This window comes from Notechis scutatus, chromosome 1, assembly GCF_049901735.1.
Source record: "Notechis scutatus isolate UNSWTSFEM ecotype Mainland chromosome 1, rNotScu1.2, whole genome shotgun sequence".
Lineage (NCBI taxonomy): Eukaryota > Metazoa > Chordata > Lepidosauria > Squamata > Elapidae > Notechis > Notechis scutatus.
Window position 1 is genome coordinate 49,603,400 of NC_142009.1, and position 24,029 is coordinate 49,627,428.

Here is a 24,029-nt window from a genome sequence, read left to right on the forward strand (position 1 = left end):
CCGGTATCGCGTCTTCGGTGACTCCGAGGCGCCGGAGCTGAGATGCTCTCTTCCTTCAATCTCTGCCTGGATTCTCTGGGATGACCGTTAGCGGGTGCGGGAAGCGAGGCCGCAGCTCAGCCAATCTTAGAGTTGGGGAGGCAGAGATGAGAAGGGAGGGCTAAATGCAAGGCGCGCCGGGGAGGGCAAGCGAAGCATCCCCAAAGCGAAGGCCGGGACGGGAAGCGCTTGGCCAGCACCTGAGAAGGCAGGCTGGAAGTAGCCGCGGGCACACCTGCGTGGGGAGGCGGAAGGGAAAGGGGGCGGCGCGTGTAGCGGTTCTGTTTGCGGTAGTGAAGGGAGGTTCCTAGCAGGGGTCCGCCGGCAGGTAGGTTCGGGCGGGGCGAAGGCCTCAGGTCGGGGGAACCAGAATGGGCGGGGAGGGAACGGAGATGGCCGAGCCCGGGGAAAGCAGCGAGGCTAGCGGCGAGGTTGGGGAGGAAGCCACGGTGCCAGCCCTCCAGTCCAATGGATACCTGGCCGGCAAAAAGCTGGACAACGGCGGCAGCTGCATGCCTTTGGTGACCGAGAAGGATGTGGCGGTTGGAAGAAACGCCATTTCCTTTGCTGATCTCGAGAAGTATCCAGAAGCGGAGGCGATGCTGTCTGACTGTACCGTGGGGGTGAAGCTGACCCCTCGCCTTTCCAAACGGAGGCTGGTGGTGCTGGCCGTGTTCAGCTGCTATTCGCTAGTAAATGCCTTCCAGTGGATCCAGTACAGTATATTGACCAGCGTCTTCACTCGCTACTATAATGTGACTTCTTCTGAAATTGACTGGCTCTCCATATCGTATATGGTGGCATACGTGCCTCTCATATTTCCGGCCACTTGGTTGCTGGACATCCGTGGCCTCCGTCTCACGGCCTTGCTGGGATCTGGACTAAATTGCCTGGGGGCCTGGATTAAGTGTGCCAGCGTCCAGCCAAATCTCTATCTGGTCACTCTGCTGGCTCAGATTGTGTGTTCTGTAGCCCAGGTCTTCATTTTGGGCTTGCCCTCCCGCATTGCTTCTGTTTGGTTTGGACCCAAGGAAGTGTCCACTGCTTGTGCTGTAGCTGTTTTGGGCAATCAGGTGAGTGGATAAAGAGGAGAAAGTTTGGCAAGAGATGCATGAGGTAGGGATGTTGATGGATAACTTTGGTGAGAAAAAATAAGTACATTTCGATTTAAGAAAAAAATCTCATTTCCATTCTTAATAGTTAGATGAGCACTGATCATGCATAACCTTGTTGGCATTGGTGATTGAAGCAATTAACTTGAATAAGCAAGGACATTTACAACTGAATAGCCTTCATATATTTAATCCAAATCCTTGCTAATTGGATTTGTATTTTCTGTCTGATGCTGTGATGTCAGTAGGGCATCATGTAAGTTTTCATGTTTCAGTTATAACCCTCTAATAATTGCAGAACTAATAATCTAGAAATATGAGCATATTTCAAACAAAATATTTTCTGCAAGAGTTTTGATATTTTAATATTCAGAAAATCAGGAAAACAAATGAATATAAAATGTTATTGTAACATTCTTGCATTCTAAATATAGTTCTGCACCTTTATCCAGAAAAATCATGTCATTTAAATATAATAAATTAGAACTGTTACTAGCTGTTGACTTCCTGATGAAAAAGCAATGTTTTTCCATTTTTTGTGATACAAACTTTCAGGTTTATGTTATTAGTTACTGTTTAAGGGTATCACCAAGTATGTCGAGAGAAATCCAACACAGAATATATGTTTGGATTTCAAAAAAACCATTCATACAATCCTTTACCAAACACTCCTGAATAACTATAATGGCCATAGGAGTATTAAAAGTATTCAACTTTTCAAGAATTGGTTATTGGTTAAAACATAAGGGAGAAGGGAGAATACGCAATTTCATGTTGAAATGTGCAAATCAGTTTCTGGGATAGTTCAGTGGGGTGCTGGTGTAATATTATGTTCTAGAAATGAATAGGAAGGAAACGGAAGTATATAATTGCCATTGTAGTATGTAATTATTTTATAATGTGACTGCTGTGTCTGTAAAAAGTATAAAACTGGAAAAGGAGTACCTCAAATGATTAGGGGATTATATCAATTTTTATGTTAGACAATACTACAGCATTTAAAGCTTTTTTCTTAAAAGCAGAGAAAAGGGTTTGTAAAGAGGTGTAAAACATATTTATGATGGAAAATGTGGGCAATAAAGTTTTCTTCCTCTCAGTATCAGAACTTTGAGTCATTCCTTATAAAACAGAAATGCTAAAGAAAGTATGTCACCTGATAATGCATAATTAGATATGGTGATGGTCGCAAATTTAGGTTATTTTAAAGGAGAATTAGACAGGTTGTGAGGGGAGTTGATCTGTTCATATTTGTAATTCTTGGTTGCATACTAATCCCAGAGAGTTAGATGTGAGAGCTTAAATAGAAGCTCTTGGGAAGAAACAGTAAATCAAGGCTATTGTCTTACTGTTTATGATTATGCATTTGAATGTATTTTGGACTGTTGTATGATACCATGTTGGCTAGATTGACCCTATCCTAATCTAATAGATTTCTTACGCTTTCAGATTTATTCTAACACAATTTTCTTTTTATTTAATAGCTAGGCACAGCAATTGGCTTTTTATTGCCTCCAGTTTTAGTTCCAAACACATATGATGACCTGAATCTTATCGGACATAATATCAGCATAATGTTCTATGGCACAGCAGGAGTATCTACTTTCCTGTTTTTATTAACAGCGGTTGGTATGTAAAACATTTCAGTCTAACAATAACAACAACAACAATAATAAATAGTTTATAAACTGAAGTTGAGTGATTATGGAGGAAGAAATCAATGGTTGTACCAATAGTAATACCCAAAGCTGCCTAGATACATGGAAATTTTGAACTTATTAGACCTGAATATCCTGACTTTGCAAAAAACCACTCTACTCTTAACTGCTTATATCAGGGGTGTCAAACTTGTGGCCCGCAGGCCAGATGTGTCACATGCTGACCATGCCCACCCCCGTTTTAATGAAGGGGAAAAAAGTCTCCATACATCATGTGACGTGACAATGCAAGTTTGACACCCCTGGTCTATATACTCAAATGCTACCTTAACAGCTCTTAGGTCCTTGGTTAGGATTTGAACTGTTAAGTTTTTACTAGTCCCAGACTGTGAATTGAAATGAAGATTAACAACAACAACAATAATAATAATAAAAGAATTATGTCAATGTATTATAAATAACATTTTGCGTTGTTTTTCCTAGAATTAGCTGTAATTACAAATTGTAACATCTATGAGAAGATAGTAAGGAAAATTATAATGGGATGTTTAAGTTAAGAGGACTAAGAAGCAAATTGAAGGAAAAGTAAAAGAATTACCAAAATTGTACTAAAATATGACCAGAAGAATTATGGAGTTAAGATAAACAATGGAAAATACTACAGTAACCAAGGAGGGATTGCAAAATCTGAGATCCTATGAATATAAGAACTTGGAACACTTGATGAATGAGGAAACCTCAAGCAAAAAAAAAAAAAAAGATTGTATCTGATAGTAATGAAGAAAAAAAACCTGGTACTAGCTTTGGAAACATAATATGGCATTAATGCTATTGCTGGTCACTGTAGTTCTATCAGTAGAAGTATAGAATAACACAACTATGGTGCAATTCCTTTGGCAAATTCAAGACAATGAAGTGACACATTATATTCTCAGGTTTCAACTGCTCATTAGAATGCATGGTTACGTGAGCAACTGACAATCAAAATTGGGAAAATAAATGACTTAAATTCTAGTAAGCAAGCTTCCTCATAAAAGGTTGGATGCTGCAGCTTCTGACACTGTTAAAAATCTTGTTTGTTTTAAAAGGGCAAGTTTTACTTTCAAGGACGGGAGTGGTTCAGCACTCTTCGTTGCCATTCTTATAATTCTCAAGATGAAGATGATGGCTATGCATCAGAGTATTTTAGGAACCTCAGTTGGGAAGGGAAGCTTTTTGGACAAAGATCCTTTGCTCATTACATATGAAAAAGTGGAATTTGTTCTGTGATACCTACAGGTAGTCCTTGACTTACGACCAAATTGAGCCCAAAATTTCAGTTGCTAAGCAAGACAGTTAAGCAAGTTTTGCCCCATTTTATGACTGCTTGGTTTCCATAGTTGTTAAATGAATTGCTTCAGTTCTTAAGTTAGTAACACGGTTATTAAGCAAATCTTTCACTTTGCTTGTCAGAAGATCTCAAGTGATCACATGACCCCAGGACACTGCAATCGTCATAAATATGGCTCAGTTGTCAGGCAGCTGAATTTTGATCACATGACCATGAGGTGTCTCAGCTGCCTCTGAACTCCCGAGCAGTTAGTCACAAAGCAGACAGTACTCTTTGATGTAGTCACGTTTCAGCTTTAATTTGAGCAGTCAGGATTAACAGCAGCAAGAATGGGAAACCCGTGAAAAGCCAGCGTTTAGAGCTAACGCCTCTCAGTGCTTTAAATACTTCCTTTGTAAACAACCCCGGGTTAACCAACATCTGCCCCCTCCTAATACCATGCCCTCCTAATATCTGCTTGCCATCCTGCTTTTCCTTATCCTACCCCTTAATCATCCACCACTGTGCTTCTATGCTATCCAATTCCCCATACCTATTCCGCAGTCTATCCCACCCCTGTGCTCCCTGCGCCGTTCCTAAACGTTGCAAACAGCCACAGTCACACAAATTCAGCCCCATGCAGTACAGGTTATTGCAGCCTCCCAGCCGCTCCACAGCAGTTCTCTCACAGTGAAAAGTCAGGACCGCCAGGTCTTCCCGAGTTCCTGGGCAGCCATAGCTTGCTGATGGCTCTGGAACAAAACGGAAGGCATGCATAGCATGCTGTGGCTGCTGATGTCACCCCCTCGTGTGCCCTGCTGATGTGTCGGGCTCCAGAGCAGGTTGGAAAGCATCCGGAGCCCGACAGGTGCTGCAGTAGTCATAAGTGTGAAAAACTGTCATAAGTCACTTACTTCAGTGCCATTGAACGGTCATTTAACAAACTTGTAAGTCAAGGCCTACCTGTACCTTTAACACATTGACTTTCAGGTTTTATAGTGACTGAAGTTCCACGTTATCCCAGTATCTGTGGAAACATGAACATTCTTCCTTTATTATATTGGTAATTTATTACATATGAAGGTGCATGTAAAACAGTTCCATCATGCAAAAATGTCACATACTTAATATGTTTTTGTTTTCTCCCTAGTGTTCAAGGAAAAACCCAAATATCCTCCAAGTCAGTCTCAGGCTGTTCTCCTGGATCCATCTCCAAAAGATCACTCCTATAAACAATCAATACTCAATTTGTTCAGGAACGTTCCTTTTATTCTTTTGCTGATAAGCTATGGTAAGCATTTATTTAACTTATTTAAAGATGTTTGTACCAAACATTGTGTTGTTTTTATAACCTGGCTTTCTTCTTGTACTTTAGTGATTCATTTGCTAAGAGATATTTATTAAATTGATATGCCACCCATCTCCCTATTGAGTTATGTAATTGCTATTATAAATTCTTATATAATTTTTTAAATTATTAATATTCATGTTAGAAACATGAAGATTAAAATTTCACGTTAATTCTGTTATACAGATATTATTCAATTTAACCATGTACAGTGCACTCTATACATTCGATTCTGAACCTGTATTAATATTGTTGAACTTTTTTTTCTGTGGTATATAATGTTTAATTGTTCAAAAATAAGGTAATGGATTTTGAAATACAATGACTATAATTATTTAAATATTTGTGGCACTAAAAGACAAATGTAGCAAAATTGCTTCCTCTATTTGTAGCATTTTTCAAGAAACTTCAACAGGTTTTATACCATTCATAGTGACAGCAGTAGTATTTGCAGCTTAGAACGAAATGTAAATTCTGAGGTTTGTCCTGATACCTTTCGGCTATTGCTGATGAAGGAGCACGTGAGCTGTAAGAATGTGCAGTGATGTAGCTGTGTTTATACAATTCTCTCATATGAGAATGGGGAGCTGTCACTATTCTGTATAATTTGGAATATTGTGGCAGACCTGACAAGATCAACAGTCTATTCCATGCCTCTCTTTTGACCCCATGATTCATAGAGTCCCAGCCAAAGATTTACTGAGGAGCGGGTGAATAATGTGAAACTGGAGGTGACAAAAGTCTTGGGGCATTAGACTCTTGAGTCTAATATCATGTAGCCATAAGACCATTTGAAGCCTACTTTTTTCAGTGATTCTTCCCTGCCCCCTCCGAATTTGCCTATGGTAAAAATGATGAATGGAATTAGATTTCACTTCTACTTGTTCAGCCCTCCCCATAGTTAACTGACTGTTTGGGTATCTCCCTTTCAATGTGCTATGTAGTGCTTCTGTTTATGTCTGTCTTGATGGCAAGGAGGAGATGAGGCCATACAGGGCAAAAAGATATTCTGGGGTCCCAGGTTTCAGTTCCTTTTCAGGTAATTTAGTCTTCTGAAGAGTAACTTGTTTTGTGTTTTATGAGTTTGGCTTCGTTTAATTTCTGTAACGATGGCAATACTTTTTATTTCATTGCAGGAATTATGACTGGAGCCTTTTATTCAGTGTCAACTCTACTAAACCAAATGATATTAACTCACTATGAGGTAAGTTTTTATAGCATTTGTTGAACCAAAATCAGTGCCCTGCTTGTTTTGTCATTGCAAATTCTGATTTGTACAGGAGTTAAGCATACAGTATGTGGGAGATCTGACATTATGTAAAAGAATAATAGCTTGATACACTATCTGGTTATGGATTTATTTTTACCTCAGATAAAAAGGATAAAATATGTAGAAGGAATAAAAGATGGGCTTGTCACTCTGAGAATCATGAAAAAAATGAGCATTTCATCTTCAGATCTTTGAAAGTTCTGTCTAAAAATACTAGTTTTGTAGACTTAGGTTGCCTCTATTTCCTTATTTTTTTTAAATAAATCCTTAATAAAATTGGTAATAGAATAATCTTTAATGGATATTTTTATAATTGGAAGACCTACCTATTTACACTACCTGAAAATAGGCTGTAAACTAAAATTATGGCTATGCATATAGTGTCCGCTCCTCGGCTGCAATATTTCTTTTACTATTGCTGTATTTTGAATTTACTTATGCTTGCTATTCGCCTACCAAAATGATTGATACATTTTACTAATTTTTTTATAGATTGACTTTTTTGAACAAGTGAATTAGAATGAACTTGCTTATTCATTTCATAATTATGTAATTTCATAATTATATACATAAAGGGAGAAGAGATAAATGCAGGTAGGATTGGCCTCACACTTGTGGTAGCTGGAATGGTTGGCTCTATTATTTGTGGCTTATGGCTGGATTATACCAAGACATACAAGTAAGTATATAAATGGGAATAGCAAATGTTTAAATGCATATGTTGTGCTTTAGTTATAATATGAAGTTTGAGTAGTTTAATAGAGGTCAAAAGACTGATTACAAAATATATAGGGAGCATAATTCTGTCTTTTGTTAATTAGTTGAAAGTGTTTGTGTATGTGTCAAGAGAGAATTAAGTTTATGAGAGGTCCTTGGTGAACTCTGAGCTCAGTAACATTATCAATATTAGTCACTGTCATTGACTAGCACTGATGATGTTGCCTAGTTTGGGTAATAAAATGTCTGCAAGAAAACAAGCTCAGAGAGCACCAAGGATCCCTTACATCAACCCTGTGCTACAAATATTCTCCTTTATTAGAATTATGTTTAACTAACCATTTTTGGAAAGCTTCTGGCTATAATTCATAGCTCATTTTTTGGTTTTTGGCAAAGGACCAGAATTTCTTGGTTAGTTCTAAGTGGAATCTCTGATTTTATCATTGCCAGGAACTTTGTGCCAAAGATCATGCCACAAGAGAAATAGAAAAGATGAGAGAAGATTGCTTGACACATTGATAATATCAGGATCATAGACATTTTGCTAAACATAACATTTTAACTAGATTTCTAAAGCATTTTGTCTTTCTTTAAAAACAGGTCATGCGTACAGAAATTTCAAGCTGTTAAGAGTAAGACTGTTTCAGGTGGCAATGGTCTGTGTATCCTGCAGTCCATATTACATATCTGTACTGCCTGTGTTTCTCTAGGTTGTTACAGTTTTATAGTAATAAGCACCTTTTGAGTCTTGAAATCTGAGAAAGCTGTTTTCACAAATTTTAAAATAGATAATAAAGCTAGTCCTCAGATTACATCTAGTTCAATGACTTTTCAAAGTTATTTTAAATGAGGGGTGTGTGATTTGTAGTCATTGAAGTTGTGGCATTGCAGTGTTTCTACAACCATGTAATTGTGATTTGGGTGCTTGTTGTTAGCTGGCTTGCATTTATGATGGTTGCAACATCCCATCATCATTTGTGAGCTTTTCTGCCTACTTCCCACAAGCAAAACCGGCAGGAGGTCGCAAGTTGTTTTGAGTAAGTTGCTCCTGCTCCTGCTAGGTGACAGGGCGAGTGGTACCTGATCAAACTTGTGCCAAGCTGTAGCATCCCCTTCCTTACTTGCACTCACACCATGCCACAGTATCTACCTCCCACGTGCACCACAGCACCTATCCGCTTACCTGTCCACACGCCATACAACTCACTGGCCTGCCAGCCTGCTTGCAAGCTATCTAAGGAAAGGCTTGTTGTGAACTTCCTGCTGGCTCCCCATTGACTTTGCTTGTTGGAAGCCAGTGGACAGTTGCAAGCTGCAGTCACATGAGGTCCTTGCTTAACAACTTAATGATGGCACAGGGATTGTTAGGATTGCTATTGCTAAGCACTGCAGTCACACAGTGTCACACTTTAGGAGCATATCATAGAAGTTTACAATAGAAATTCCAGTCCCAATTACTATACTCTGTTAGGTGGCAAAAGAAGGCAACGACAGATTGCCACTGAAAATGTACATTTTTATTTGAGCTCTGTGTAATGAAGTAATAGTAAAAATGATTTGTGTTTTTTTTTCTACAGACAGACCACACTAGTTGTATACATCCTCTCTTTTGTTGGGATGGTCATATTTACATTCACTTTGAACTGTGGAAACCTTCTAGTTGTATTTGTGACAGGTGGAGTACTTGGGTAAGGCTTTTTGCAATAAAATATACTGCAATGCTAATTCAGGAATATTAAATTTATATTTTGTTTCATATAACAAAGTGCTAATTTTCTAGTGGAATATGTTTCCATCAAAGGTGGATTTTTGTAACTGGATTTTCAAATTATTGGAGTAAACTAGAAAATCCATTGTAGGTTATCCTAATAAATACTGAATAACAGTTTTGATACTAATAGTAGGAATTATTGCTAATTTGCACTTTGGCTTTTTATGTCAGTTTCTTTATGACAGGTTATCTGCCCCTTGGTTTTGAATTTGCTGTGGAAATTACATACCCAGAATCAGAAGGCACTTCATCAGGGCTTTTGAATGCTTCAGCACAGGTAATGAGGAATATTTTACTAGAGTTTTGGAGTTTTGAGTTCAGATAACTTTATAACTTCAGTAATGCTGTTTTCATAAATAGGTAATTAGCAAAGATTAAGGAAACAACTTTCAGAAAGTTGTTTTGCAGAACATAGTAATTATACAGTTTTCCTAAAGCTTGCAGCATCTCTATTGAAAATATTTAGAAAATAGTGTATACGTTATAACAATTGCATTACTATGCAAAAAAAAATATCACAAAAAAACATTTGTCCTTTGCTGAATTTGCTGAATTTATATTGGCACTGTGGAAAAATGGATTCGGGGTTACCCAGTCCATTGTAATTATTTTTTCCTCATATCTCTGTTTATGTTTGGAATCCAAAATAATACTTTTTCTTGAATAAGCTATTTTCCATTAGAATGGCAGGGTAATTCTGGGATGAGTTTCCCCCTCTCCCCCAATTGAATAAATTTGCAGGCCATGAGTAGTACACTTTTAATATGAGAACACGCTGTTCTTTTCTGAAAGTAGCGTGTAAACAAAATCCCACTTATGGGGCACAGTAGGAAATAAAACTGGCAGAGTTCAGGGAACTCAAGGAGAACTGGCAGAGTTAAATTCTGACGTGTTCTTATAAACAATTACAGATATTTGGGATCGTCTTTACGTTGATCCAAGGAAAGCTTACAACAGTTTACAGTCCTCGTGCTGGAAATATTTTTCTCTTTGTGTGGATGTTTATAGGTATCATTTTAACAGGTAATCACTTAACATTATATCAAATCATGTTTTTGTTCTTTATAGAAAAATTGTGAATATGAAATCTGTCCAAAGGCTTAAGTCATTTTTGTTTATTTGAAACTTTTATTACCCCAAAACATACACATATCTTACAAGAATAAAAACACAATGCATCATAACGGTAAAGCAAATAACAATTTGTAAACATTTTAAATATGTTAACAGTAAAGGAAGAGCAATAAGAAACATGATTTTTAAGAAATATCTAAACTCAGATAATGCCTGAGGCTCTGAAAATCATTAAAGGCACACAGACTTACTTCTAAGCAGTTTCCTTTATTGTTCCTCACCTACAGACAGAAATCTCATCCAAATAAAACTAGTATCTCCTTAAAATATACTCTTGAGAACTTCTAGGAAGGAGCTATTCTGATCCTCTTTCTCCCAACCAAACTATCTAAACTTCATTGTCTCTTGGTCCTTTGGAATGCAACTTCTCCCTTCTGGGAATCCAGACTATATTCCATCACAAATATTTGTAGAATCTGAGGGAATTGTAAATCTTAGCTTCTTATAGTAATTATATAGTAGATCCCAAAGGTAATACATTAGATTTATTTAATAGTATAACAGAATATAAAAGCGATATTGCTGCATACTTTCAACAAGCTTTGGTCATGATATTACATATCACCTAGATAGATAGATGATAAACAGACAGACAGACAGGGCTTTCATTGGAAAGAATAAATTAAATTATATTGAAGAATAAAGCAACTTACTCTAATCATTACCCTTAAATTATTTTCTTCTCTAAAGTTAGCAAAAATTGAGCTTTTACCAAACTCCAAGAGGATCAAACAGTGGAGGTATCTGGTATCTACAAATGGAAAGTTGTGGAGTAGAATGAGTTCTCAACATAACATATGTTCCAGAAAAATGTTTTCATTTAGTTGTTCAATCAGTTTGAATACTTCTTATCTACATCAGTTCTACTTTCTTTGCACTACAATGGCTGCTGTTCAGTCCCCATGTTATCTTGATATCATCATTCCACCCATCACCAAAATATCCTTTCCCTGATCTAGATTTGCACTTTTGATTAATATGTTTTAGTATTTACTCATATAATTATTTCTCAATTCAGAAATATCTGAAAAATATTTCAATAAAGCAAGTATTAGATATTCTGCAGAAGACTTCTGACATTAATGTATTGGTGTCTGTAGGACAATTAACAAAGCCAAACTTAAAAAAATCACAGCGAATGTATTTGAATTGATATTTAATATTATCGCTTTTTTTTTTTAGCTTTAATTAAATCTGATTTGCGAAGGCACAATATAAATTCAGGGATTGTAACTGTGGACATTACATCTGTAAGTAATTTTAATCTTTAAATTTATTGTTGTGATTACAAGTTTAATTCACTATCATTATATTGTCAGTTCTTTTGAGTAAATTTCAAAAAATATTTTTTATGAAGTTTGCAACTTTTTTTGTTTGATGTTTCAAAACCCAATGTATTATTTGCTGTTTCTGAAGACCTTTCAGTTTATCCAATTTTTATCTCAAATCTGTCTGCAGCATATGAGGAAGAGAGACCACTGAGAAATTGAAAGAGTGCAGGATAATATAACTATAGAAAGCATTCTCTTCCGTCTGAGTTGGAACTTAACAAATATTCAATTTCCTCCTGGAAATTCAGTAGCTATCATGTTGCATATTTTAAAATGACAAACAGCACTGTAATATTTCTTGAAGTCATTACCTATTCTTTCACTATATACATATTTAAACTGCAATTATGTAACTAATTATCAGTGGGTTATGTTCCATAGACAGGGGACCTAACCCACTAATAACTCATTTTCTATATATTGGGGTACATAGTGATCCCCAAAGCCAATAATTGGGTTGTTTAGTCTTAATATACAAAACAATTGCAAGTAATATGATACATTTATAGAAGGCAAATGTTCATTTGTGTATCAAATGAATTTGTGTATAAATATTAGGTATAATATGTTAATATTTAAATGTATGGTAAAACTTGACTTGGAGGGTTCTAATATAGATGACAGTATGACTTATTTGCATTTAATATACATTCCTACCAATTGAACTTTTTACTAATTAATGTTAGTTCACCTCATTTTCAAAAGGATTTGGACAAAACATAGTATAGTGGTACCTTGGTATTTGTTTGCTTTGAAACTCATTGAACTTGGTACTCAACACATTTTGACATGAAAATTTTATCCCAGACTCATCATTTGTTCATTACTTGATGTGCAAGCTAGAACTTGTCGTTGGTTGCCTTGTGACTAATAATAATAATAATAATAATAATAATAATAATAATAATAATAATAATGTTGCCTACATTATTTCTTAAGGGACATTTTTGTGTGTGTACTTTTCGCCCCCCTCCCCCAACAATTAACAATGAGTACTGAGGTACCACTGTATATATTTTCATTCTTCTGAATGTTTCATTGGAATTTAGGGAATACCCTCTTTTTTAAACTCTGATAATATTCCATGCTAGCTTCTCACTAAATCTGTTTTCTAAATCTCCTATGTTCTGAATTGCCTTTTATTTCCTAGATACCCATTGACAGTCCTATTGAAGATGAAAATAAAACATCAAAAAACAAGACAGAATCAAACATGAAAAATGAAAAAACACTACAATTGGCAGCTGTGTTATAATAAAAGAAACTTAATGGACAATCACAAGAACTATGAGCCTAAAAATTGTGCTGAATGGCAGCAGTTAGCAGTGATTGTACAACTAGATAAAGATTTGTATGCACTTAATGAACATATTTTCACTTTAAAATTGTAATTTTCAACAATTGTTTTTTCAGTGATAAAATTCCCAGAATATTCCATTTTTTATTTGGAAGTTGTGCACTTTCATAAAACATATTATGCTGTAAGTGATAAATTAGAATCTCTTTTTTCAAAATCTGTGCCACTAGCTAATCCACACTTGGAATTCTCATATAGAATGTGAGCTGTGAGTAGTTTGATATCAATTAAAACTTGGTTTTTATTTGAAATATTCAAAATTGCCCTTCCTATAGGAGGGCACTGTCTTTAGCACAATAGACAGTATAAGAAATTCATATTTTTGGATGCGTTATACTGTAAATCCTGGATTTTGCCATTTTTTTTGGCTTTGAAAGAACTGTGGCTTATGAAATCTTTTTGTTATGAAATACAAATGAGTGAATGGTAAGCTCCCAATTTCCAAGAAGTATTTTATATTCTAAGTTATTGAAGACGAAGGCCTTCTGAATTTTTGATCACAGAACAAGATATTCATGGTTCCTTAATTTTTTTTACATTCTGAAAATGAACATCTTTTTGTATTACATGAATCACAAGAAAGTATTGCCATATCATACAGAGGCATGTCATATGCATGTTATTGTGTTCTTTACATCACTTTGTGAATTTGTGAAAAGTAAATGTAGAAGAAAACTTCTGGCAAATAAAATATAATAAAATAAGACAGAGCTCACAATGGACTCTATACGATTTCATTAGTTAGGAATGTGTGTAGATTTAAAATAACTCTACTACTTAACAAAAAGATTTACATGATATGGAAAATTGACATGTTTTCAGCCTATTAGTTTGACAGAAATATGACAATATTTTGTGTACACTTAAGAAGAATTACTGTATGTTTCATAAATGTTTTCATGTCCTTTGGCTTACCTGGAAGTAAATCAAGATAAACCTTCAGATCTTTTTCACCTTTAGAAGAAGGGTGAAAGTAAATGGCTTGCTGCTTTGCTGAGTCCTCTTGTCCTGATGTTCTTATTTTACAAATGAGTAAGTATGGTAATAAGTCTTCATTTTCACACAAGGAATAAATGTTGCTTCAAGGCTAACATAGTATACATACATCTGTGCCTAATAATTTATGAGGAAATCAAATCACATTTCTATCCCAGTTATCAGAAAAAAAACTAAGTCTACCTTTCTTTAAAGTTTATAGGATGTAAAGATACTTAAATTTTGCTAGATCATACCAATATTTGCAACAATTAGTATTTATCAAAATGGCCAACATATGATGGCTTTAGAAGTATTTACTGAAATAACGGTGGCATTAGAAGTTACTGTTCTTTTCTGCATTCTTCTTTAGTGAGACAATTGGAACAATTATCCCAAACTCCTAAATAACTATTTCGTTCAGCAATCTGCTTTTTTTTAATCTTTTTGAATGTTGTATTTAAAGATAACATTATTTTAGGTATTGAACAAATGAAATGTATGAAGAGTACATTTATATAATTTATTAGAACAGTTCAGTGGTTGTCTTGTGGCTAATAACTAGCTTGTTTATTTGTAATCACATTTCCATTATATGAACTCTAGCCACTCAGCTGGACAACAAAATAAAACAAAACTGTGAAGATAGCAGCATTTGGAGGGAATATCAACCAACTCTCTCCCCCATCAGCAGAGATGGCCCTCAAAATCATCCTAACCCAAGGCATAGGAGAAACCCTATGTTTTAACACACTCGGGCTAATGTTAAAACTGTTGTGCTGTGCTGACTATGTAAGAGTTGAGCAATACATCTGCTCTGCTTTGCCTCATCTAGGTGGCTTCACAGTGCATTTAAAAGTTCACAGAGCTGATGGAACTGACTGCCTCCAATAAGATTGTCATGGTCTGCCTGACATTTATGCCAATGACATGGTTTAGCAATTCAGCTCAAGAGGAATTGTAGCAAAGATGTCTGTTGATGAGAAATTGCATGCTGGCAGTTCGCACTGGGGACTGTATATTTAGACTGACATGAACATAATTTGACAAGAGTTAATGATTCCGGTGCTACAAAGCAAAACTCAAAATGTCAGTGCTAACCCCAATTGGTGGATTCCTTGAATAGATACCAAATTACTTTATTTTCAACTCTTAGCAATCACAGATAATTTTTCATCATAATCTGTCCCTAATCTGATATTCAACATTGTTATTGTCACAAAGACCTATCATGCACGCCTGGTTATCTCTCTTTCTTCGTTCTTGTCTTTATATAATGTGTTTGAGGTACAACAATTTAATTCTGGTCATTTTTGCCTTGACTGAGAACGTGGGCTTGATTTATTTTATGGTCCATTAATTTGTTTTTGTTTTTTGGCATCAATACTCCACATTAGAATTTTTTATCCCATTTTTATTACTTTACAAGTAATTCAAGGTGGCAAACATACCTTTCTCCTATTTTTCCACTGCAACTTTCTGAGGTAGGTTGTACTGAAAACGAGTGACTGGCTCAGTATCATCTAGCCAGCTTTCATGCCTAAGGCAGGACATGAACCTTAGAATCCTGGTTTGTAGGCCAGCATCTTAACTACACCAAACTGGCTCTCTTCCTATCCTGCTTCAAAATCTAACTCATTTCCATAGTGTCACAGGAAATATCACAGTTTTTAAATACCTGTAGGTACTGTGATGTACACATTATGGCACTTGAATGTTTTTTCTAAGGCCTTCATGGCTGCTCTACCAAGTGCTCGTCTCCAATGTATTTGACTGCTTGTTCCTTTATGTTGATGTTTAATTCTAATAGGGAGAAGTTATCCACTGTTGTCTCCAAACTCAGGCACCCTGAGTTGGTGTGGAGCTGATAACTTGATCCCTGAATTTGAGAGAGAATTTTATCTTTGCAAAAGAGCTTTGTCCACCTGAAAATATGAATTGCCAAGTAATTTGGGCAAAGCAAAAATCATTATAGAGGGAGTCAAATCATTTTAGGGTACAGAAACAAATAATAGTTATATTTGGTATACGTGATATGTTACAGAACAAGTGACCAAACAACAAAAGGCACTGATTACATGTGAATCTTGAGAAATAGAAAACATTAATTCTATAAGACATTCTATAAGTGGCAGATTTATGCTTACATTACTCTTTCCAAGCTGGGTTTGTATCTTTGTTTTTGCTGGCAGAGGCACCGCAGGCTGGCCCTTTGCTATTTCCAGGGTGGGCCAGATCTAAGCAATCTGTGGGCCGGATCTGGCCCTGGGCCCTTGAGTATGACACCCCTGGTTTAGATCATTCCTGCAAACAAGTTGGTTTCTTAGTTAGAGCTGTACGTAAACTGTATTATGGGAAATTAAGTGTAGTTACAGATTGGGCTACAGACTTGCTACTACCGGTAATCAATTTTATCTTCATACACAGATGTCGTTCCTTTGTTAAAACTGAACATATTCTGGGACTGAGACATAACACTGAATTTTTTTTTTTTATGAAAAAGAACACCAGTTCAAGTTATGCCTGGAATGTTAGGACTTCTGTGAGTTACAGGTGAAAGGATTAGTGCACTTAACATTACCAAAAATATGTCCAGTAAAAAAGCTCAGCACGACAGGATTTATTCTCAGGATGCTTTAAAAAGGACAAGTTCTAATATTACCCCCCACCCAGTTATACCATCTTTCCTTCTTATGGATTTAACATGGCTAGAAAACAGAAGCGTGCGCGCGCACACACACACGCACACACACACACAGTGGATAAAAAGTCTACACAACCTGTTAAAATGCCAGGATTTTAAGATGTAAAAAAAAAATCAGACCAAAGATAAATCACTTCAGATTTTTTTCCTCCTTTAATATAACTTATAAGCTACACAATTAAATTGAAAAACAAACTGAAAATGCTTGTTTAGGGTCATTGTTATTGGGCCATTGTTGTTGAAAGGTGACATTCCTTTTAATCTTTAGCATTTTAGCAGAGGCCTGAAGGTTTTTCCCCAAAATTGACTGATATTTGGAACTGTTCCTAATTCCCTCCACCTTGACTAAAGCTCCAGTTCTAGCTAAAGAAAAGCAGCCCCAAAGTATAATGCTGCTGCCGTCATGCTTCATTGTGGGTATGGTGTATCTTTGGTGATGTGCACTGCTGTTTTTGTGCCAAACATACTTTCATGGCCAAAAAGTTCAGCCTTGGTCTCATCAGACCATAAGACATTTTCTAACATGCCTTTGTCAGATTTGATGAAGGCTTTTCCACACACTCATGCAGTCATATTATTCTAGTTTTTTTACACCCCCCCTTAAATATTTCAGATTGTTTTTCAGTTGAACTGCACAGCTTATATGGAAAAAGGTGGAAAAATCCAGAAGTATTTTTTCTTGCACTAATTCTTTTACATTTCAAGAACCTGGCATTTTAAAGGGGGGAGATTGTAGATTTTTTTATATCCACTGCGCACGCACACACACATTTTATTTATTTGATTTGTCAATCGCTTACAAAATAATAGGTATAAGTATAAACATGAGTAAGAATACAGAAAATACCCTGTTTCTCCAACAATACGGCTTCCCCCAATAGGAAGTCCCAGCATGTTTTATAGGCATGAAATGAAATTAAGCCCCTCCCCCCAAATTAAGGCCTATATTAAAACATGCGAAATGGGGGGAATGGTGGGGGGGCTTGCCGTTAGGAAGTACTTTTGTTGCACACCCGGATATGGTGCTGCCTGCGTTGACCCCGATACGAAGTGCCCCACCAACGCCAAGGTCAACATCTAAGCCGTTGCCACCCGCCCGCCCGAAGATGCAAGGGGGGGAATTAAGTCACCCCCGAAAAGATGGCCTAGCCACGTTTTTGGGGCTCAAAAAAAAAAAAGACCCGGCCTTATTATATGAGAAACATGGTAGGTACCAGATTAGTTGCTCACAGGTTCACATTAGAAACTGCTCATCTCACTCACAGAGCTACTTTGGGTGGTGTACAAGACATTAAAAAACAACAACAACCCTATGTACATATTATAATAGGCATTTGAAACGAGAATAGATTAAAATTAAAAAGGCAGGAAGAAATTTGAAGACCCTAACCAACCCCATGAGTGCCTTCTCTCTCTCTCTCTCTCTCCATATATATATATGGAGATGAACACTATACAGAAGCCTGATGATGGCAGATGAGATTCTGCCGAAACGTTGCTACAACTTTAAAAGCACAACTACAATGACGTGGGAAAATACCCGAACAAAGCTGAATGCCATACATACATACATACATACATACATACATACATACATCACATATATATATATATATATATATATATATATATATATATATATATATATATATATATATATATATATATATATATACACACACACACACACACACACACACACACACACACACACACACACACAGGATTCAGATGAATTATTTGTGTGTGTGTGTGTGTCTGAATCCTCCAGTGTTTGTGTGCGGAGAGAAAGAGAGAGAATTTATATTTTATTTATATATATTTATATATATTATATAAATAATCAATTTTTACTTAACTATTGATGTACCTCGTGGGGTGCAATGTCACCTATACATTCTTACTTCCTGAAGAAAGCCCCCTGTCCGTGCTCGTATTGATATGACTGAGGGGTTTGAGATGCTAACCGATTAGATTTCCCGGGCTGGCCTTGTTAGCCTGCCGAGCTTCCGACCAATCAGAAGTGTGCAACGCCTCTATGAGCTGCTTCCCGAGTCTCTTAAGTCCGCCTCTCTTTGTTGCTGCGCCCAATGGGGACGCACCGAATGTCGGCAGCTGCCGGGTAACATGGTTACATGTCAGAGAGTAACACTTGATCATGGAACATGGACTAAAGCGAAGGCGTCCGAGTCAGCTGCAGGAGCAGCATCAGCCGCAGCCGCCTGGAGAGGCTCCGGTGCAATGAATCCTCTCGCGATCGGGTAAGACTAACGGCGGCGCAGCGGGAACGGGAGAATGGGTGGGGTCCTCGTAGCCGAGCGAGTGATGGAGGGTGGGGGGAACCCTCTTCTTGAGGAAAAGAAAAGGCATGCTGTGGCTGGGTCAGCCAGCCGGGGAGCTTCCCCCCCAGCCCCTCTTTGGCTTCGTTTCACACGCACGTATTCCAGAACCCCAAACAGTCCACCTTGGAGGTTGCCAAAACGATGTGGAAGCGTGCTTGCGTTTTCCTTTGCAGCAGTCCGACCCTGGTTGCTGCGCGCCATTGAGCTTTCCAATCTCCGAACAATAAGGAGCAGGGGTGGTGAACGTGGGAATGCGCGCACGGAGAGCTGCTGGAATCTCCCTTCAGGACTCTCTTTGTGCGCGCGCGCGTATGTGTGTGTGTGTCTTTCCCCTTGTGGGTCCCAACCAAAAGCTGAGGCGGGATGCGGCGCCAACCGTCCTGTGTTGCAGATTCTCATTTTACCGAGGATTTGGGCTTCGGAATCTAGGCGCTATATAGCCCGCAACGGCGAGGCGTCCCGTTGCTTTTGTGAGCCCTTTCTTTCTCAGACTGAAATAAAGGCTTTTTGGCTGGCTGCTGTCGCCCCCTGCCGAGAGGCAGCCTGAGGATTGCTGTAGCAGAGCGAGCTCTTCTAGTGTCCTTTTGTTTGACAAGTGAATAGAGTAAAATCGGGCTTTTGAGGAAAGGCCCTTCTGTCGTTTGCTATTTCCAGCTGATAACAAGGATAACCGGTGGTTGTGTTCACATCACCCCCTTAATCGGGTCAAAGACCTCAGCTGCATGTACACAGCAGGTAGCATCCTAGGCTTGGTTACTATTAACCTTGCTGGGAATTTGGGGAGGTGGGGGGAGAGACAGGCTTGCCCTGTTTTGTTTTGCTCCTTTGGTTAGTAGAAGATTCCCTGTAGCATGCAAACCAGGCGAGGTTTGTGAGGGAGATGGGTGGTTTTAGAACATTGAAGCTTATTCGTATCCATTTCATGTATTCATAATCATGTTTATACTTATACATGTTATCTCATACATGCTTGGCAAATTAATTAATTAATTAACATAAAAATAAAAACCACGCTTAAGGAAGGAACGTGACCCTTGGTGGGAAGGTTTGGCTTGGCTGCTTGATGCTGCTGATACCATGTTGTTCTCCACTCCTTGTGTCTTTGTAGATTCTGCTTCTATAAGGAACAAGCCCTCCACCATCTGCTTGGTGGCTGCTAGCAAGTGATTTCATGTCAGCCTCATTTATTCGGCAGGAGCAGGGGGCAGAATGGAGCAGGCTTGCTTGACGGGACACTGACCAGGGTCTGTCTTCTGTCGGACTGCTGGTTCCTTGAGAGCTCACAATGACTGGCTCTGGCTCCAAAGCTTCCCACAATTCCCACCCCAAGGGAGACAAAGGGGGCCGTTCCAGAAGCTCCCACACTCGGACGCTCAGTACTGCCAACAACGGGGGCTCAGAAGAGGAGGACAAAGATGGAGGAGCAGTATTCCTTGTCAACAAAAGTGGTTTTCCAATTGATGGGCAGACCTGGGAGAGAATGTGGGGGCATGTGGCGAAGGTCCACCCTTCGAGCAGAGAGATGGTGGAAGCTATAAGGAGTGCTGATTTGCTTACAAAAGTAAGTTATGGCTCCCCCCCCCCCCCCAGTCCTTGTTTTCTACTTAACAGTCTGATCAGGATGCGTGAAGGGTTTTTCCTTGTTTATGTGTAGTTGTTTATGTGGCTATTTCTACTTTTCTACTTTCTACTACGTCTACTTTTCATGGGGGTGGGATAGGTGTTATTGCAAGAACTTATCTTCCCTGCTTCTTTTTGTAAGAAAAGAAATAATGGTGTACACTTAGAATTTTATTAGCAATTGGTAATTCTGAAAACTGAATTTTGAAAAATTCAGTGAACCTTGGAAAAAGCCAGAAATAGTCATACCTGCTTGGCATTTCAATTGAATACCACTTGGAAAGAAGACTGTGAAGTCAAAAATTACCCCATAATATTTTTTTTGAGGTGGGGAAATAATGCTACTGCCAAATTATATTGAAAGAATATGTGGAGTTTATCACTTGTGAGCTCAGCCTGGCTGGGAGGGGGGGAGCTACCTATAGAAATGGAACTAAATAGAAATAAAAAGGTGTCTAGTAACTACTAAAATATTGTTCTGGATTCTGAGAGCTGTTGATATGTTTCACATTTTTCTGTTCAGCCTCAAAGGCTAGAAAGTTGCTTGAAAAATAATTGAACCCTACTCATTCAAGATTCAGAATCCCTTTATTTGTGGAGGGCTAATTGTCTCTCAGCCTTGGCTGTACTTGCTTTCATAAACTCTTGAGACATATATGAATGTAGTTCAACAGCTGCTCATTCTTTTCCCCAGATGAAATATTTGTAGTTGCAACCAAAAGTGCTAACAGTTAATTGTCACCTGGGCATTTCTATACCAAGAGCTTATTTTGAGCAGCTATTCGCTTTCCTCACATTCGAAAATGTGCTGTCTAGTTCCTTATCGCCAAGAACATTTGTGAAAGTTTGCAGCTCTGTGATAAGAAAGATGGGAAGAAATCACAAGTGGCACAGCAGCTGAATTTGGCAGGAAAAACACCACTTTGCTGAGAGTTGCCAAGATGTTGGATTTAGCAGGATGGAATTGGAAGCCTACACATAGTTGGTTTTCATATTCCCCTTTCTCACTCGCCTGTCACACTAGTTGCATGTCACTGCTTTATACCAAGGGAGATTAACTTTGTCTAGACCAGGGATGAACAATTTTGGCACTTTAGAATTGGCTGAACTATCTCTTGCCATTGGATAGGTGGGCAAGATTAATGGAGATTTGGCTTAGCAGTATCTAGCAAGGAACAAGTTGCTCACCTCTAGAAAGACTTTATTTCTGTGGATCATCAAGTTGTTTTCAAATAGTTTCTCCATGACAATCTATCCTAACCTACTGAGGTCTTTCAACTTACTTCTTGATTCTCTAGGATGAACTAGAGTCCCATTGACTGGAGGTGAGGGCAAGTAAAGTGTGGCAGAGTGACAAATGCAGTGTTATGGTGCCAGCCCTGCCTCTCATCTTTATATCTCATGATGTCACCCATCTCCAAAGAGGTGGAGATTATGACATGACACCATTTTCATCATTCTGGCAAAAGCAGTGAGAGCCTGTGGATGCTGCTGTGGTTGAACCTACTGTTTCCTGTCCAAATCAACATCTGATTACTATGCTGTCCCAGCTCTGAATGGTAAAACACATACCAAAATACAGTGTGTCTCTGGTACGTGTCATCTGAAAGAAATAGTCATTAGTGACATTTTCTAATTAGAGTATTATGGGGCATGGTTCCTGCGGCTAGTTTTCTCTTTGGCTATGAAGGGATAAGAATCTGGGCTTAAGTGAAAGCTATCCCAGCAGGCGTTGCCTTTATGTGTCATCTCCTTTCCATTTGCCAACTTAATTCTGTACCATGTGACCTGTGGAGAGCTCTGATGATTGATAAAACAGCTGGCAATCAAAGGATGGAAACACTTGCAATGTATACTCTTCAGAGACAGCAGCCCTTCCAGCCACCTGTCCTGTCTGTAAGCCCAAATGCTGAAGAAGAGTCTTGGGTGGGGTTCTTCATTCCTTCCTCTTGTGTCTTAGCAGCTGTAGGCAAGGGTGGCACTGCTGGGAACAGTCTGGCGATGGGAACCAGAATTGGAAAATCTTGCTGTGTTATAGAAAGCATATATTATACCAATGGAGAAACTAACTATTGGCCAAATCAGGATCTTGGCATTTTGAAAATTCATTTGTCTGTGCAATAGAAGCATACTTTCTCCGCTTTACTAATAGGAGCAAATTAAAGGGAAAATGGGGGACTGATTTATGGATGACCTTTAACAAAGTCCCTATTGTAAGCAGCAAGCACAAGAACTGTGATAAAGAGATATAGAATTGAAACAGAATGATGTTGCAGCCCAACACTACTGATTTTCTAGTTGCAACACATCTGCTACATGGAGATCTCAAGCAAGACAGAGCCATCTTTGTGAGTCAGTGAATCTGACAATAAGGCCTCACAATATGGTTGCATGACAGTTGGTGGGCTTGTTCATAAAATGGGTGTCATGATGGGCACAGCCAGTTTCACAGTAGCAATTTAATGTAAGGCAAACTGGTGGGATTGTTTCTCAGCCTCCTTTTCAGTTTCCCAGGATGCTCTACCATGCCAGTTTAGCTTGGTTTCTTTCCTAGGTACACGGGAACAGGCCATAGAACAGCAGCCATTGGGCTCCAGAGGCACTCTTGAAAGTGAAGATAATAAGACAGGATGGTTCACATTATATAATTAATAAATTCTAAACTCAAAGCATGTGGAATAGGGATTCTGGGGAGAGATCCAATGTATCAATAATTCAGTATCAGCTCTTTAATGCTTATAACAATAGCACTTACCATATATACTGCTTCACAGGGCTTTATAGCCTTTTCTAAGTGGTTTACAGAGTCAGCACATTGCCCCCAACAATCTGGGTCCTCATTTTACATACCTCGGAAGGATGGAAGGCTGAGTAAATCCTGTAAGATTAGTTGGGCTGAGAGAGTCAGTGGCCCAGAGTCACCCAGCTGTCTTTCATGGTTAAGGCAGGACTAGAATAGCAATAGGAAGAGCACTTAGACTTATATACTGCTTTATAATGCTTTCCAGCCCTCTCTAAGCAGTTTACAGAGTCAGCATATTGCCCCCAACAATTTGGGTCCTTATTTTATCCACCTTGGAAGGATGGAAGGCTGAGTAAATCCTGTAAGATTAATTGGGCTGAGAGAGTCACTGGCCCGGAGTCACCCAGCTGTCTTTCATGGCTAAGGCAGGACTAGAATAGCAATAGGAAGAGCACTTAGACTTATATACCGCTTTATAGTGCTTTCCAGCCCTCTCTAAGCGGTTTACAGAGTCAGCCTATTGCCCCCAACAATCTGGATCCTCATTTTACCCACCTCGGAAGGATGGAAGGCTGAGTAAATCTTGAGTCTGTAGCTTATTC

General features: G+C 38.3%; 2 protein-coding genes across 3 annotated transcripts in view; both read left to right on the forward strand.

Annotated features, from left to right (window-relative positions):
- Positions 1 to 360: 360 nt before the first annotated feature.
- Positions 361 to 13,761, forward strand: FLVCR1 (FLVCR choline and heme transporter 1). The gene is made up of 10 exons (XM_026682882.2): positions 361 to 1,112; positions 2,633 to 2,777; positions 5,266 to 5,406; positions 6,600 to 6,667; positions 7,309 to 7,412; positions 9,028 to 9,138; positions 9,393 to 9,498; positions 10,133 to 10,244; positions 11,538 to 11,605; positions 12,837 to 13,761. Exons 1-10 carry the CDS (start codon positions 411 to 413, stop codon positions 12,939 to 12,941), a joined length of 1,662 nt encoding a protein of 553 aa, XP_026538667.1. The 5' UTR covers positions 361 to 410; the 3' UTR covers positions 12,942 to 13,761.
- A 5,028-nt stretch (positions 13,762 to 18,789) lies between these two features.
- The window catches only part of VASH2 (vasohibin 2), a 36,577-nt gene continuing 31,337 nt past the window's right edge, over positions 18,790 to 24,029 (forward strand). Inside the window, exons 1-2 of one of the 2 annotated variants that reach the window (XM_026682861.2) lie at positions 18,790 to 18,983; positions 20,173 to 20,625. In XM_026682861.2, coding sequence (XP_026538646.2) covers positions 20,350 to 20,625 — 276 coding nt within the window. In that variant the 5' untranslated portion in view covers positions 18,790 to 18,983; positions 20,173 to 20,349. The remainder of the gene's footprint in view (positions 18,984 to 20,172; positions 20,626 to 24,029) is intronic. The other variant, XM_026682871.2, reaches the window with a different exon arrangement.